The 16489-nt window shown below is 39.1% G+C and overlaps 1 protein-coding gene across 1 annotated transcript; it reads left to right on the top strand.

The window, feature by feature from the left end:
* Window positions 1-2604: 2604 nt before the first annotated feature.
* Window positions 2605-14131, top strand: RANBP3 (RAN binding protein 3; the record flags this gene model as incomplete). The annotated part of the gene is made up of 9 exons (XM_009577195.1): window positions 2605-2724; window positions 3373-3476; window positions 5856-5934; window positions 6827-6929; window positions 7846-7955; window positions 9904-10024; window positions 10675-10817; window positions 12725-12905; window positions 13850-14131. Coding segments are annotated over 9 exons (1005 nt in total), but the record flags the coding sequence as incomplete, so codon positions are not given.
* Between the last annotated feature and the right edge of the window lie 2358 nt (window positions 14132-16489).

The raw sequence follows: 16489 nt of genomic DNA, 5'->3' as shown, positions 1-16489 counted from the left end.
CTGACTATTAAAGACTGAGGTAAAGAAGGAGTAGAATAAGTAGAGGTAAAAGTAGCAGAATAAAGACCCAAACTTCAGGAGAGAAGACTTCAGCTTGTTCATTGAGCTTGTTGGTAGGATCCTGAAGGACAGAAGGGCTCAGGAGAGCTTGCTATCTTTATGGACAACCACCTCAGAGAATGAGTAGTTTGTTCCAATGTGCAGGAAATTGTGCAAGTGTGGCAGGGTGTAAGTTGGGAAAGAAGTCAAGGTACCCAAGAGGTATACAAAAGGATTGCCCTGGATGTGTGGGAAGAGAACTGGGAAAGCCAAAGCTTAGCTGGAGTTGGAAATGACTGGGGATGAAAGGGCTGCAAGAGGAGCTTCTACTGGTGCATTAGCAGTAAAGGCAAGATGAAGGAAAAATGTAGGCATGCTGCCAAATGTTGGAGGGAACCTAGTGATGAAGGACATGAAAAAATCTGAGGGAGTCAATGCCTTTGCCTTGGTTTTACTGGAGAGGTCTGCTGTCAGGTCTGCCAGGTCCCTTTTCCTAGGGGAAGTTTGGGGGAGTAACTTACTACAGTAAATTTGCTTAAGGACCTTCTAAGACAGTTTGACACATACAAGTCCATGGGACCAGACAGGATGCATTCATGGGTGCTGAGCGAGCTGGCTGCTGTTACTGTGAGACCACTGCCTATCATCAAAATGTTGTGGTACTGTGGGAGGTCCGTGTTACTGGGGAAGAAGAGAACATGGCACACATTTTCAAGAAGGGCAAGAAAGATGATTCATGAAAGTAGAAACTGCTCAGCCCCTTCCTCTCACGTCCTGGTGAAGGAGTCCTAGGATATGAAGCACCTTGAAGTGACTGAGAACAGCCAGCATGGATTAAAACACGGTGACCAACCTGATTTTTGATTCTTCATCCCCCCTCCCCTCCCCACCCCGAGATGATTGGCTGTGTGGAGAGCAATACTTGTTGGTTTTGACTTCAGCAAGATCTTTGGCATGGATGGTCTCTAGTATCATTGTCATAGCCAAATTGGAGAGAGATGTACTGGTTGGGTGGAATTTAAAGTGGGTGGAAAATTGGCTGAACCAGTGAGCTTCAAGGGTAGCAGTCAGTGGTTCAAAGTCTGATGGGTGGCCAATTACGAGAGGCATTCCTTTAGGGCTGGTATTGAGGTCAGTACTATTTAATGTTTACATGAACAACCTGGCAAGGTGGAGTTAATCTTACTAAGTTTGTGGATGCCAGTAAACTGAGGGAAGGGGAAAATGGTCAATATGTTGGAAGGCAGGGCTGTTCAGAGGGATGTCAGCAGGCTGGAAAAATGAGCCATGGGAAACCAATTGACAGTCAACAAATGCAAAGTCCTGTACCTGAGGTGAGGAGAACCCCTGTGTCTCAAGGAGAGTGACTGGCTAGAAAGCAGCTATGCAGACAAGTTCTCATGTACAGAATTTATTAGCAGGGTCTGTAGGTGGTAGTATTCCTTCTAAGGATGGCAGTTATTTTATTTTGGAGGACGGGAGAGCGAAAGGGGAAAGAAAAGGGAAAACTTCCCTGGGCCAGCCAGGAAGACAAGGGGCTCCCCAGACAGACATCTTCCCCCTGGGTGTCCTCTCCAGTGGAGCAGGTGGTACCCCATCATACTCTTCCTACAGTAACTATATAGTTTTCATCAGCGTGTGCTCGAACTTCCTGCTGTTTCGAGGGTTTTTTTTTCTGCTTATAATGCTGTTAATGCTAGTTGGAGCATGCTTTGATTAAGGGCATTTGCTGTGTGCTGATTAGTTGTTAGGCTTTGTGCATGCATATTGTTGGGTCTTGTAATGTAAATCAAAAGCTACAAGGTAGGAAATTAGGAGAGAAAAGGGAGGGGGGGATTCCCATGCTGGTTGTAATTGCTTCCCAACACCACTATAGGGGTTTGCAGGTGCAAGGCCCTGAGTATAATGGGATGAGAACTATGGTATGAGAGTAATCGGAGAAAATACTGCCATGGCAGCTGCAGTGAAAGGTGACTAGTGGTGGAGCACATGATGTCTTATTAGAGAGTGAAAACGTTGAATATGTTCTGCTTGGACTAGGGAAGGGGGGTATTGAACTCCTCAACTATCTAGTGGTGGGCTGTAGCAAGATAGAATGAGACTTGGAAGTGCCTACCAGACAAATGGGAGGGTGCAATTGTAGGGAAGGGAGATTCCAGCTCAATATTAGGACAAAACTGTCATATTTAGTGCAGTCAAACATTGAACCTATGAACCTGTATGGCTATGCAAACTGTAAAACTGCCATTCTTGAATTTTTTTGAAACTTGACTGTACGAGATCTCAGGTAGCCTAGCAGAATTTTGAAGTTGATGCTGCTTTGAGTACAATTTGGACCAAATGATTGTTCGAGATCCCCTTGAACCTTAACTATTCTGTGACTTGTTATGAACGATGCTCTAAACAACAGAGGATTTTTTTAAATGTAAAATTTGTCTTGTAGCTCTGGAGATATTATTGGCTTGTCATTGTAAATGACTGTGTGACTCAGCATGCCATAATTTGTGTGTTTTGTTTAAATAAACTCAATTACCTAGGCTAAAGTTTTCAATTTCTTTTCTTTAGGCAGGAGAATGTCAGAAAAAAGAGTCCAACAATACTTCAGATGATGACAGCTGTGAGAAGGCGGAACTAAATGCACAGCAAGCATTTGTATTTGGGCAAAACTTAAGAGATAGAGTTAAGGTAAACATGTGTTTGTTATCTTGAATAAGAGTTGATGTATTTAAGTGAGGATAAGAAGCAATGGAACAGATCATTTGTTGGCATGAGCATATGAAATACTTAGAAGCCACTATGTAACAGGGTTAAAACCTCCATGTATATATGCAAAATTAGAAGCTGTGAAGACAGTTCAGTTGGCTGTTTAGTAAAACTGGTCTTCCAGACATTTAATAAATAAATATTACTGTTTAGTAGCATAAGAACCTTTTTCAAAAATAAACGCATCTACTGCAATCATAGGTAACATCTAAAGCTCAGTGTGATGTAATGTTTTCTCTTACTTTTTGGGTCAGAATTAAGTTGAAATGTGTTCCTAAGATGCTCCCATGCAACCAAGATTTCATGGAAAAGGTGAGAAAAGAAAAATAGGGCAGCCTGGGTTCAAACGTGTGCATGGAGTAATTGAGTTGGATTGTTAGTACCTCCTGTTGAAGACAGGTTTGCGCAGGTTTCCTAGCATAACAAAAGGAAGTGTAATACTGGGACGTAGGCTTATATGGTTTTATTGTAGAAAGTGTTCGTGGATGGAACTTTGTCTTGGGAAAGAATGAGCTGAAAATTTTGTGGTCAGTAGTTAAAACTGTCAATATATACTTACTCTTTTTATAGCTAGGAGATGAAAGCGATGAAACTGCCGATGTGCAGAATGCTGGGCTTCCTCCATCAGACGTACCTTCTGCAACAAATTATTTTCTACAGTACATCAGTTCCAGGTGAGACTGCAGGGAAACCTATAGGACAGTTTTCCTTATTTCTGTATTCAAAGTTACTTGCGATTCTGCTCTTTATTGGATGCAGGGCTTATACTGGGTCAGTGGGAACCCAGGCTTCTGAAGAATGAGGTGGCAAACTTCAGATCTGAGGGAATCCTCAATCATCTGGTCAAGGGAGATGCATTTGACACCGTTTACTTGGCCAGGTCCTCACCAAAGCCTCTTCAGAAAGCTAACAAGCATAAGATGAGAGAAGTCTTCTCATGAATGATTAGAAAGAAACTGTGATGGAATAAATTGGAGCCAACAGTAGAATCCTGTAGAAACCTGTGCTGTATTTGTGTTGTTCAATATGTTTCATATATGATGTGGGTAAAGGGAAGAATAGTTTTAAAAAAAGTTACTTGTTCATGATCATAAGCTTTTCAGAGGAATAAGGAGGGCCTGTATGAATAAGCAGGAACTTAACTCTGGGAGGTCTTTGAGAGAATTTCTGATTAGGCAATAGCATCAGAAGAAATTTGATGTAGGTATACATGAAGTGAGGCAGCTGGGAGAAAACTGTGCTAATTCTATATATACAGTGATGAACTCTGAACTGACAGCCTTCACTTAAGGCTAAGATTTCGGTACTGCTCTATGAAAATGTTACTTCAGTAGTGGTCAAAAAAATCAAGTAGTGTTACAGAAAATATAAAACAGAAGAGAATTTCTTAATACACAGAGCTGTGAATTCAAGTAATAACTGGAAAAGCATGGGGGGAAGATCCCACTGAGAGCAATAGAGTAGAGCCACATCTCTGCTCCTGGAGGAACCTGAACTGCAGATTGTTTGAGGCCACAAAATAATTGTAGGAGAAGCACCAGTGTGTGCTTGCCTTGTCCTTATATTCTGCATTTTTAAGACCTTGTTCACTTGCATGGCCTTCACCACAAAGTAGGCTCTAGGTAGTTTTGCAGTCTTAATCCCTTTTGACATTGAGACTTTCAGATGATGCACTGGAGAGGTAGAGAATGCCACACAGAGTGACCGTGGATGGCAGGTCAATGCCTTTCCAGAGACACTGTCAGATTTTTTTGATCAGATTTGGCAGACAATAACTTCTAATATGTGGGCTTCAAATACTGGAATATTTGTTTATCTTTCAACCTGTATGACATCTACTGCCCTATTTCGATTGAGTCTTCACTTTGGGAGGATTTATTCATAGTAGGTCGTTGCCAGAAACCTACTTTTGGGTTTGCCTTTAAAAAAAATAAGCATCTCTAAGTGGAGTTGGCTCTGGTTTTTAGCCGTCTGAGATGGCAAGACATTATGGCAGTCAACTTGTAAAAGGAAAACTCCTCCCTTTGTGTAACACACTGCCAGTCCTTTAAAAATTGTACATGTACTAGGTCACATGGCAGATACGGTAGATCATATTGAGTTCCCAGTTGGCATTTGGAGCTCAGAACTGTGGTACTTAATTCCCTTAGTAGGCAAAACTTTCTTCCCCTGAGGATTTCCTTTGTTCTTTGATTTTTCTTAATTAGAAGTAGCAACTCTACATGCGGGATTTAAAGGTTTGATTCTGCTTGAATCGTGTAGTGACATATGTGCCCCCATTTTCCAAACTTAGTGAAATGCACCTAGGCTTGATTTCAAATGGTCTACATTCTGCATGTTCACTTAGTAAGCATGTTGACATCGTAGAGCAGTATGCCTGAAGGGAAGGCAGATGAACAATGACTTGTTAAGTTTTTGAGTCTGTAAAATAGTAAAACTATTGTCTTTCCTAAATGGGATTTAAAATCTGTTAATAAAAATGCCGCATGGGCGGAGGATGCTTATTCTATAAGGAAGATAATGAGGGCTGAGATTTGATCGTGAAACTTCTTGGGGAGGCAGTAGCATTGCAGCTAGTCTAATAAAAGGCATTACTTATCCCTGCTAGCTTTGCTTCAGTTATGATATTGCAAGTGGTTTTGTTTTCAGTTCTTTCCCTTTCTGAGAAAATTGACCTAAAAATGTGTAGTGGTTCAAGTTTGTGTATGTAGAATACTGTTAAAAAAAAAAGGCATGTTATATGATTAAACAGTAAGCCCTCACTTAGCATTCAGCATTGCTTAATATGTAATTAGATGTATAAAGGGAAGATATTTACAATGACAAAATCGTTTGCCATTATTCTGAGAGAATTCTCATTCTGTAAAACCAGTATGTGCTCTCATGTTACCAAGTTGGATTAATTTTTGCTTATGTTTCTGCGTGAACCAGTGCTTAATTTTTAAAGCCAGTGCCAATCGCTCACTTTTTGAGGAATTTTATCAGTAGAAGATAAACAGATATTTTTCTGACTTACAAAACCTGTTTTGGTTTGGGTTTTTTCTTTTTTTCAGTGTAGAGAACTCTACAAACAGTGCAGATACATCTAGCAACAAGTTTGTTTTTGGACAGAACATGAGTGAGCGAGTCCTAGTGAGTATCCACTGTGTATGAAATGTTGTAATTTTGTGAGTTAGTTTGTGTTATGGATTCTCACTCAGGAATTTTGAGGACCTTTAATTGTACTTGCACTGGAGCATGGTTTTCTTTCAGTGGTTTCACTTACAGGTAACTTACTTTGAGTGCAGCGTGGGGGTTTCATTGAGCTATTGTCTGCAACAGCAGTGCTCTCCAGGATTTCCCTGCCAAGCTCTACCTTGTGTAAAGAGATTGAGTGCCTTCTCTGTAGTGCATGTGGTTCTCAAGTCCAAGCACTTCATGGCACAGCTTGCTTCTTTAAATGGCTTCTTCAATATAAGTGTTTGAGGGTGTTTTATGTTTGCTGTCCTCCAAATTGAGAAAAGGTCAGTTGCATGACTTCCCCAGTGATGGCATTTCAAGTCCAGCAGTAAGGCAGCTTCCTCAGTACGGAGGTGTGATTCAGGAAATTCTGTTTATTGTGTAAGGTATAACTTCTAGTGCCTCACTGTTTCCTACTGTTGTTTTTATTGCTATGTTGGTACAAAAGGGAAACACTTAATGCTGTGCTGTCTAACCACTGAGCAGGGAGTTCAGTCAAGTATGCCTTGAGTTGAACTGTAGCTGAAATTGGTTTGCTTTGTTGAACATAACTTCAAAATAAGGGTTGAAATTTGGTTTCAGTTCAGGGGAAAATACTTTGAACTGGTTTTGAGGTCATGCTCCATTCAATTCCTTGGCCAGGGTAGTAGGATAGCTTTTACTGTGAAAGCATGTCGTTTGTGGGATTCTTCTTTTGCTGTATGGTTTATAAACACTAGGTGTTTATAGTTGATCACTAGTCTTGTTCTGCAAAATTAGTGTATGGTTTCTCTCTTCTGTTTACCTCCTCTTCTTTTTGTGATAGAGTCCACCAAAATCAAATGAAGGTAGTACAGAGAGTAATAAGGAGAATGCTGCTACAGAGTCTGGGTCTGAATCATCTTCTCAGGAAGCCACACCAGAGAAAGGTGAAAAACAAAATATTATTTTAGGAATGGTGGTTAATCCTTGTTTAAATGATCGCATTTTTTCAATATCCCGTTACTTTATGAAAACATAGTATTTTTATGTTGCCTTTACTGTCTGCTGTAACCGAAGGTATAGGCTTGGGGTGGGAGGTGATTTGCTGGATGCTATAGATTCTCTTGACCTTTTGTCTTTAATATTAAACACGTACAGGCTACACTGTCTTTTTCATGGTCGTTCTGTGGTATTGGGAGTATCTTCAGCAGAATGAAAGTAGAGGGAATTAACAGAGCAGGTACTTGGACCTACAGAGTGTAAAAGAAACGTGGCAAACTGTTTTTTAACAATTCTATTACACTTCCAGTGACTGAATGTCTGAGTCACGTGTATATTGTATTGAGTGGGTGCACCAATGAACCAAGAACTGTTTGCTGGATTCTAGACCTGTGTGACTCTTTGGATTGGCAAGATTTTCTGGACCTTTTGGGAGCTATAGGTTTTCTCCAGCAAACTGTTTGCAAGCCAAAATAAAAGTGGAAAATGAACTGTGTTGTACATGTGTAGGCACAACTGTATAGCTGGTAGAAGTATCAGTTCTGCTGGAACACCTACAGATACGTAGGTGCGCCTGTGTTAGCAAAGGTTTTGAAATACTATATGCGGGGGGAAAAAATCTTTCAATAACTTACTACTTCTGTCCCTTGTGTCTCCTTGTGCTTTTAAAACAAGTCTTAAAAGACAAGCTTTAACTTCTGCTTTAAATTTCAATCCTATTTCTAATGTGCTATTAATGTCCATCTTCTGTCCTTTATTTCTCCAAATTCTGGTATACTTGTGTGAGACCTTTATAAATCTTAAAAAATTATATGCTAATCGTTCTCAAACTTTCAAAATGTTGTTCAGCTAATAATATTTCAGAATCACTGGCAGAGTCTGCAGCAGCCTATACTAAAGCAACAGCAAGGAAGTGTTTATTAGCGAAGGTAGAAGTGATTACTGGGGAGGAAGCTGAAAGTAATGTGTTACAGGTAAGAAATGGATAAAGTAGAGGAGCTTTGAGTTTATGGGGATTCATATGGATGTCCAGTGAATGCACACCACCTGATTCCCTACAGCTCAGCCATCCTCTATATCTCTAATGTACTTTCTTGTGTTAAAATGCAAACTTTGGATATTTATTACCAGATCCTTACTTTGTTGTTTCTTAATTTCCTCTTTCTGAATAAATTTTAGTATTTGGGCCATCCAGACAAATCTTAAGCATACTTTCCTGAATCTATCACATAAAAGCTTTCATATCCAACAAAATGATTATTTGAAGAAAATTTAAATGAACTAAATATTTTTAAGTTTTTTAATTATTGTACTACTGAAGATTTTTTTAAAACTCAGAATGGACTATTATGCCAGCAATCTGGCTTCTTGCGTAGCAGAAACCCTAAAACAGTACTCACAATTTGTCTTGAGGTACTTAATTGAATTAGTGATGTTTTAGAAGGACATTTGGTCATGACTTAGACTCCTGATTTGAATCATGATTTATTTAACATTGTAGTTCTTCATTAACTTAAATACATTTATTAACTTCAGTATGTCCTTAAGAAAAACGTGCAGGATTTTTGTGTAAAAGTGGTTTTTTTTCCTCCTTTCTTTATCGTCCAATTATGTTTTTTTTCTTGAGATCTTTTAAGTTTCTCAGCACTTGAACTGCATTATTTTTTAAGGATAGCTTTTTATTCTTACAGACATGCTGGTCTATTCTGACACCAAACCGATGCACTGTGTCAGTAACTAATGCGTATCAGTTACACTTATATTATCCAACAAAATAATAATCTGTAACATTTGTCTTCTCAGACTTCTTTTTACCAGACATGAATGGTCTTTAAGTAGTTGTTCTGGTACTTCTCTGTTTCTATATAATTCAGAAACTCCTGGATGCTTCATGTAATCGAACACGACACTGAGGAGATGAAAGTCCTGTTTCACTTAGGAAAACAACAACTTTTAGCAGTTGTATACTTAATAGAGGACTGATTTGCATGAATATGTTGTAACTTAACAGACCTTTCACCTAACTTCTGTTCTTTTTTCCTGTGAAATTTAATGCACTGGAATCCCAAATGGGACTTGTACTGACAGAACTATGTTAATGTTGCAGAAATGAAGTATACAGACCTAGGTGTTCTGTGTTGGAGAAAATGAGAGAAATGGAGGGAGCAAAAAATGGAAATACGTTATCCACCTAGTGCATGCACTAGGTGACAGTTTGAAGTACGAAACCACGGCAGTGACAGTGAAGATGATTATAGAGGGGGGATATAAAGTAGAGATGTTTAGTAGGGCAGGAAAAAGGGAGCTTTTATGGGAAGCAGGAACAGTCCTGCCATTAGAAAGTACAAAAGGTGTACTTTTTCAAACTGATGAACCATGAAGGCAGGAAAAATACCCTTGTTTATTCATGACTTTGCATGGGTCAGGCTTTATGAATTGACAATGAACTGACATGTTTGTTCATCCTTTCTTCCTTAATACAGGAGGAATTTTGCTTTGCTTTCATTGCGCTGGGTCTTCCCAGCAACAAATACCACCTTCAATGGTGCAAAGTGCACCTAAGACTTTTAAAAGAATTGACTGATCTAAGATTATAGATGACACTTACCCAGTCTCTATCACAATAAGTTTACTTTCTGGAAGTTTGTACCTTATCTGAAAATTGTTCTTGCTGTTTGATCTTCAACACAAGCATTCTTCAAGAATATCTACCTTCTCTTAATAAAATCTTATGAAACCAGTTAGCAAATTTTGAAGAATTTATTGCAAAAGAGAGGAAGACTACTTTGGTTTCTGCAGCTATAACCAGTTTAAAATTCCAATATGAAATCTGAGGGTTTTTTAACCAGCTGTAGGTGACTAAATATGACATATATTATTACTTCAGTCAACCACTATGCTATAGAGATATTTCTGTTACAGATTCAGTGCAAGCTGTTTGTGTTTGATAAAAACTCTCAGTCTTGGGTGGAAAGAGGTCGCGGACTTCTGAGACTCAATGATATGGCCTCAACAGATGATGGAACATTACAGTCTCGGCTGGGTAAGAGGAACCAGGGGAAATGAGGTACTGGATGATAGTCAGTGCTCTTTTCATAGGATGCTTCCATGACACACAGCAGCATCCGCTTTAGGCTATGTCTTAGATACAGCAACTCAGAAGGCAGTTTGGACCTTTTCTCTTGCTTCAATTATATGACCATTTCTTCCAAAGAGACTATCTTCTCATATTCTCCTATTGTAGCAAATGTTCCAGTTACTTCCCCCTACGCCCATAAAAGCAAGCTGTATGTAGCAACTAGAATATTTGACTAGAAGTTTATGGTAATGTTCTTCAGATATGGGCTCTTTGCTTTTTTGGGATGGGGTGCTTGTGTGTGGGAAGTCTCCGAATAGTGCACGATTGTTCAGGCTGGCAGGAATGTGTATTAGCCTGAGATTATCAGCTCAGATCCAACCACTGATATATTAACATATAAGACTTTGGACTAAATATCTTCAGGCATGACTGATAATCTTTAATAGCCTACATTCTTCTGATTAATAGTTGTGACAAATTCCTGTTTTAAGGGCTTTCCCTTTATATTCTTTGTAAAGAGACTTAAACATTCACACAACAAAAAGCCATCTGGACTGTTTTGAGCTTCCTGTTGTGTCCTTTTCTACCTAACTGATCTTGTATGTTGGCTTTAGTGATGAGGACTCAGGGGAGTCTCAGGTTAATCCTAAATACCAAGCTCTGGGCTCAGATGCAGATCGATAAAGCCAGTGAGAAAAGTATCCGGATCACTGCCATGGATACAGAGGACCAGGGAGTTAAAGTTTTTCTTATATCGGTGAGTACTGTTTTTTTGTTCACACCTTAACCTTCCTACTAAAATTGACGCTTGTTTAAATTGTAGTTGAGTTAACATTCCCACTCTTCTTTGCACCCTAACTCCTTACCACCATCCCCTCCCAAAAGACAAGGGGCTTGGCAGACTTTGCTTGTCTGAAAAGCCTTATTAGTTGTGAAGAAATTCCACATAAAAGGCTGCTCTGGGAAGCCAGATTGTCCAAAGCATGGACCATGGAGTCATGGGATCTGTTCCACGCCTATTAAGACTGTAACTGTAGTGTAAGATTAATGCTAATCATTTTTTGTTATCAAGGGAAATAGACATTTCATAGATTTTTATGTAGTAGCTTAACCAAAATTCGATCTACCAGAACTTGTAGAATGAGAAAGCTGTCATTGTCTATCTACAGTGTGGGTGGATGTAGAGGTGCTCACTGAAGTGAAACATTAAGTATCTGTCAAGAACATTGTGTTAGTAGTTAAGGGTAACACATTTTAACTTCGATGTTCTTTTAATAGAGTATTCCAAGTAGTAGCAGGTCAGTGAAAGTGATTTCTGTGCTTGCTAAATGGGGAAACAGCAACCCCAATTAGAATTACTGAAATGCTTGGGAGATTATGATACAGTCAGCAAGAAAGAAAGGTCATTCCCTAATGTCTGCTAAGAGCGCTTACAGATTTTGAGAGGTCTGAACACATTCTTTTGACTTACACTGATTCTACACAAGGGGTTACTAAAGAATTAAGTGTTCTTATGGATCAGAAATTAAGAGAACAGCAAGAAATGGTCAGCTTCCCCTGTGATACTAGGTTTGTAGGACTGGGATCTAGAGTCCCAGAGTGAAACTTAATGATACCGAATATCCATTGATGAAGAAAAAGCAGTGAAATTAGTGGATGACTCTTTCTCAGCATTTTTCTAGATTTGACAAGTTTGAGTTAGTCTGTCATCAGGTTATTCACTATTGATTTTAGTATTGATAAAAAGTATCTTGTATGGAATAATTTATTCACCACAGCTCATTGCAGGGGAATTTTGCAGATATAGAGATGACAGATTTAAGTGACAGATGGGGAGGATGGAAACAATTTTTTTATGATAGAATCTGAGAACTGGGATCGTTACCTTACAGTTAACGTGGGGTAGCAGTAGTAGTTAATATGAGGACTTCATTGATATAGTGAAGACAGAGTTTCATAGTATTCAGAAGGGAATTCCCTTTTAAATAATATCCATTAAATACTTAATTCGATAGGCCTAAAAATGGATTCTTTTGAAGGCATGAAGTCGCCATTAACCTTTGAGAGTAAAAAAAAATTCTTGGACAGGTTGTCACAAATGCTTCCCTCTGAAATAGCTGACTAGTATAAAAGAGAGTGTAAAAAAAATTCTGAATTATCACTTGCCTGACTGCATGTCCATTCAGTTTTCTCATTATATCTTATGTTGAAATTTTATGTCGATGCATCATGAAACAATTAAGTGACTTGATTATGATTAACTAATATGTGAAGCTGAGTGATTGACAAACCTGGAAAAATCTGTGTAAGACAAACTTTTAATTAAAGATCTTTTTAGCATAAGCTTTTGGGGGGTTGTCAGGAAAGCAGTGTGACTGCTGGGTGAAGAAGGTTATATAAAACCAGCTAGTACTGGTTATGTTAGCCAGAGAAAGTCGGCACTGAGTGGAGAGGAACATCTCTCACCATCAGAGTTTAGTATATCTAGCATCTTGCTATGTATACTACAGCCCATTCTGACCTAGTTTGAAAAACCGTATATGAGAAAGCTGAAAAGTAGATTGTGAAATTTGGCATGACTGGTGTGTATTATGTAAGCAGTGTTTTATGCTGTTATAATTCCTTGCACCTTTTTCTTGTTTCTGAATATTAAAAAAAATGTAGGCAAGCTCTAAAGATACAGGGCAGCTCTATGCTGCATTACACCATCGGATCTTGGCATTGCGGAGTAGAGTGGAACAAGAGCAAGAAGTCAAGAATGTAGCACCTGAGCCAGAGGTAACGCAATCAAATGAGGAAGACAGTGATGATGATGTCATTGCACCTTCAGGATCAGTTGGAAGTGGTAAGCAAGAAAGACAGTGGAGTTTCCTGTTTTCCATACATTTTCCTCTATCATTCTTTAAGGCACACTGTCCTCCCTGTAATTATATATTATAGATGTACTTCTGGCCTGTTACTTCTCACAGGTGTTTGTGGAATAAGACTCATTGCATGAATTGCCTTTTTGAATGCAACTATTTCTTGCTACTTCTCCAAACTGGTAAAAAGGCCCCTGTGCTGCTTCCATCTGAGTTACATGTCACAGTTTAGCAGAGGTTATCTGTGCTTCAATTAGTTCTAGTTTTGTTTACAGGATTTTTAAGGGGTGGTTGAGAGTTTCATTTTTGCCTTCAACATGGCCAAGGCTTGCACTTAAAACGTGAGATGACTGTCTTGGGCTAATTTCAGCAGCCAGGATCCAGCCTGACCCTTGAGTAGAGTGCTATTTGGAAAGCAAAAGCTTTGCAAAGGGGCATGGAAGGAGTGTAATTAATTTAGTTGTATATGAGGAGGCCATAATTTAAGAAAAGCACTACTCTTCAGTTTGAGGAAGGCTTCTTTCTGTACTCCTGACCTGGGAGTCATCTGTGCTTTGCTTTCCTATAGCTTAGAACATCCAACCTTTGACAGAGACTGGTCCTCCATCCTGATTCACTGCAAGGGAAAAAAGAAGGAATGAATATGAACAAACACAGTGCATGGATTGAAGAGGCTGGAAACTGAGCTTTTAGGCTCTGGGATGTTGCTGGGATCCCCAGATCAGATTAGTCAAGAACATAAAATTCTGCAGTGGACAGTACTTAATCTGGAAGATGTAAGGCAGGGGGAGGGGGAACTCTACAGTTCTCATCTGTCATTAAAATCCTAAATCTGAGACTTCTGTAAGCTTCTCAGGTAGGGTCTCTTATTGTAAGGCAAGAAACAAAAGATATTTCTTATGACAAAGAACTACTTTCTTTGTTTCAGGTCCTAATGATGAAGGTGACGGGCAGAATGTTGGCAGCACATAGCAGATGTGAGCTGATCTGCTTGCAAGGCTGCTATGAACACCATCTTGCAGGCATCTCTGGATACTCCAGGCCAGCTATTATTTCAGGCAGTGTTGAAGGCTCCAGGACTTAAGAACTGTGCATCCCTGTTCTGTTTGTTTGGTTTTTTGGTCTGGATCAGTAGATTCCACACAAAAAAAGCAGACTTGGAAACTACCTGAATGTGGTTTGGGACGTGAAAGCTCATCATATTGATGAGCCAAAAAAAAAAAAACCAAACATTTCCCCTCTTCCTTGTAATTGAAATGGCACATTACAGCTTGTCACAGCTTTTCATTGGGACCTTTTGACTGTTTCTTCAGTAGTTCATGTCTTGCAGGCCTCCGAGATAGAACTTTGCGACATGGTTCCAACTTGAATTCTGCTTTCGTAACTCCTACTCCCCCTTACGAATTTCTGCCACCTGCAGGGAAACCGTGTCCTCACCAGTTCGTACGCTCGCTGACTGCCCTTTTGGGTTCATTCTGGTTTTGGACTGCAGATGGGGCAGATTGTGTTTTTACCTTTTAATCCCAACGTAGGTTGTGGACACTGTTGTTCCCTGTCTAGTGGGTTTGTAAACAGAGAGAAACAAAACATTGTGGTTCACCAGAAAAGCTTTTTTAATGCGGTAATAAGAGACTTTAAAGTCCACAGGATGTTTTGCTAACTCCTTTTCTTTCTTCCCATTTCATTATTATTATTTGGGGATTTATATTGTGGTGATACTTTTTTATTTTAGTTTTTCAATAAGATGCTCTTGTGTGTTGACAAAGTGAAACTATTGTTTTGTACTGTTCTTTTCTGTTACTATTTAAGGGAGAGCTAAGCCACTATATATAATAGATGTTGCATACAATTTTTCTTAGAAAATTATATGTTTCTGTGGCTACAGTAAAGTGTAGGAGGCATACAGGTTACACCTTCAGAAAAGTTGATGAGGAAACAGCTGTTAGCCCTTGGAAGAATAAAATAGGCTCATGTAATGAGCTCCGTCAGCCATTAAAATAAATCTGTATAATAAAGCAGCTCTCATTTAATGGCTTGATTCAACAAGCCATTTAAGCACTTGCCTGACTTAACTACATGTGAATAATCTTACTGAAGTCAATGCAACTATTCACGCTTAAGGTTGAGTACATTTTTAAATATCTTGCTGAATTAACAGCCTTAAATAGAAAATTCACTTCTAACCCTTCCTGTCCCTGTTCTGTTTCCTGAAGTCTTGCAGCATGAAGAAGAAGGTAATATTGCCAGCTTTGAATAGTTTGGGCTGAAGGATATTGTATTCTGTTCCACCAAAATAAAAGCAAGAATGTGTTTTCCTGTGTGTAATTCTGAAGTACTCCTATTGCATAACTCACTTTTTGCTTTGGATGTTTTCTAATCATTTGGGCCTCTTGTGTGAAAGTTGAGTTTTATTTTGTTATTAAAACATACGGTATATTCTTGTCCAGCAAAGGTGGAATTTGGTGGTCACTAAGAATGGTGACCAGATCACTTTCCCTGTAAATTCCCTGAACTGTTCTATTTCCTTTATAAATAGTTTACTGATAAATAACTTCTCACTTTCCCTATAAATTCCCCAAACTGTTCTATTTCCTTTATAAATAGTTTACTGGTAGATAATTTCTCACTTGCTTGCTCTTTTTCCTGTAGGTTAAGGAGATCTAAAATGCACCATTTAAAAGAAAACTAAAGGGGAAGAAGCATTTAATGTAGCATGAATTGAAAACGAAAACCCAGGTTGTAGCACAAAAGCAACTTAGAAATTATTCAAATACCAAAACAGTCCTTATTGCCTCCATTTTAATGAAACACACTTTCCTTCACTGGGAGTCAAGAACATGTTTTTTACCTGTTGTCTGTTGTTAACTGTTGTTGGAGACTTAAGCTGTAGGGGCAGGGGGGTGCTTTGCTTTTCCTGATAGCCTGTTGAAGGAACATCTTGGATTACTTTTCCGGGGAGTGAAAAGGGCTGATCATTAGCTGTGCCACTGCATTTGTGATTTCTCTGGGTTGTCTGCTCATGCCTCTTTGCATTTTGTTTTTTTTTTTCTCCTAAGAGTTACGGGTTTTTTTAACCATGCACGAACCTATTGATGCACCCCTTCTCATGCAGCTCACCAACAGAAGCATAGCCTGTTTCTTAATAGCCACCCACACAATTGTTTCTGCATCACAAGGTCTGGGGAACTTCTGTATTTTCAAATAAGTGATCTGCATTTTGGATCTTGGATCTTTTTACACTGAGATACTCAGATTTAAACTACTCTTTTCAAACAACCTTGCAGCATAAAGCTGGTTGCTGTCAGCATAAAGAAAATTAATAAGGTGTCTTGGTAAGCAGGGCCTACTTGTGGAGAAACAGGTGTTATTTCCTGGTCCCAAACTCCAGAGGGTCTATGCAGAGTCTCACTTTGAGGTGCTTTACCTAAAATGAAATTGATGGTGCATGAACATTCAGAAAAATGGAATAAGCATGCTTGCTTTGATGAGCCTACAGCATTATAAAAAAATCTGGCGACTGTTTACTGGTACAAATTTTATTTCAGCTGGAAGCTCTGCATATATGTTT

This window comes from Fulmarus glacialis, unplaced genomic scaffold (genome assembly GCF_000690835.1).
Source record: "Fulmarus glacialis isolate BGI_N327 unplaced genomic scaffold, ASM69083v1 scaffold35814, whole genome shotgun sequence".
Lineage (NCBI taxonomy): Eukaryota > Metazoa > Chordata > Aves > Procellariiformes > Procellariidae > Fulmarus > Fulmarus glacialis.
This window is presented reverse-complemented; position numbering and strand designations above follow the sequence as displayed.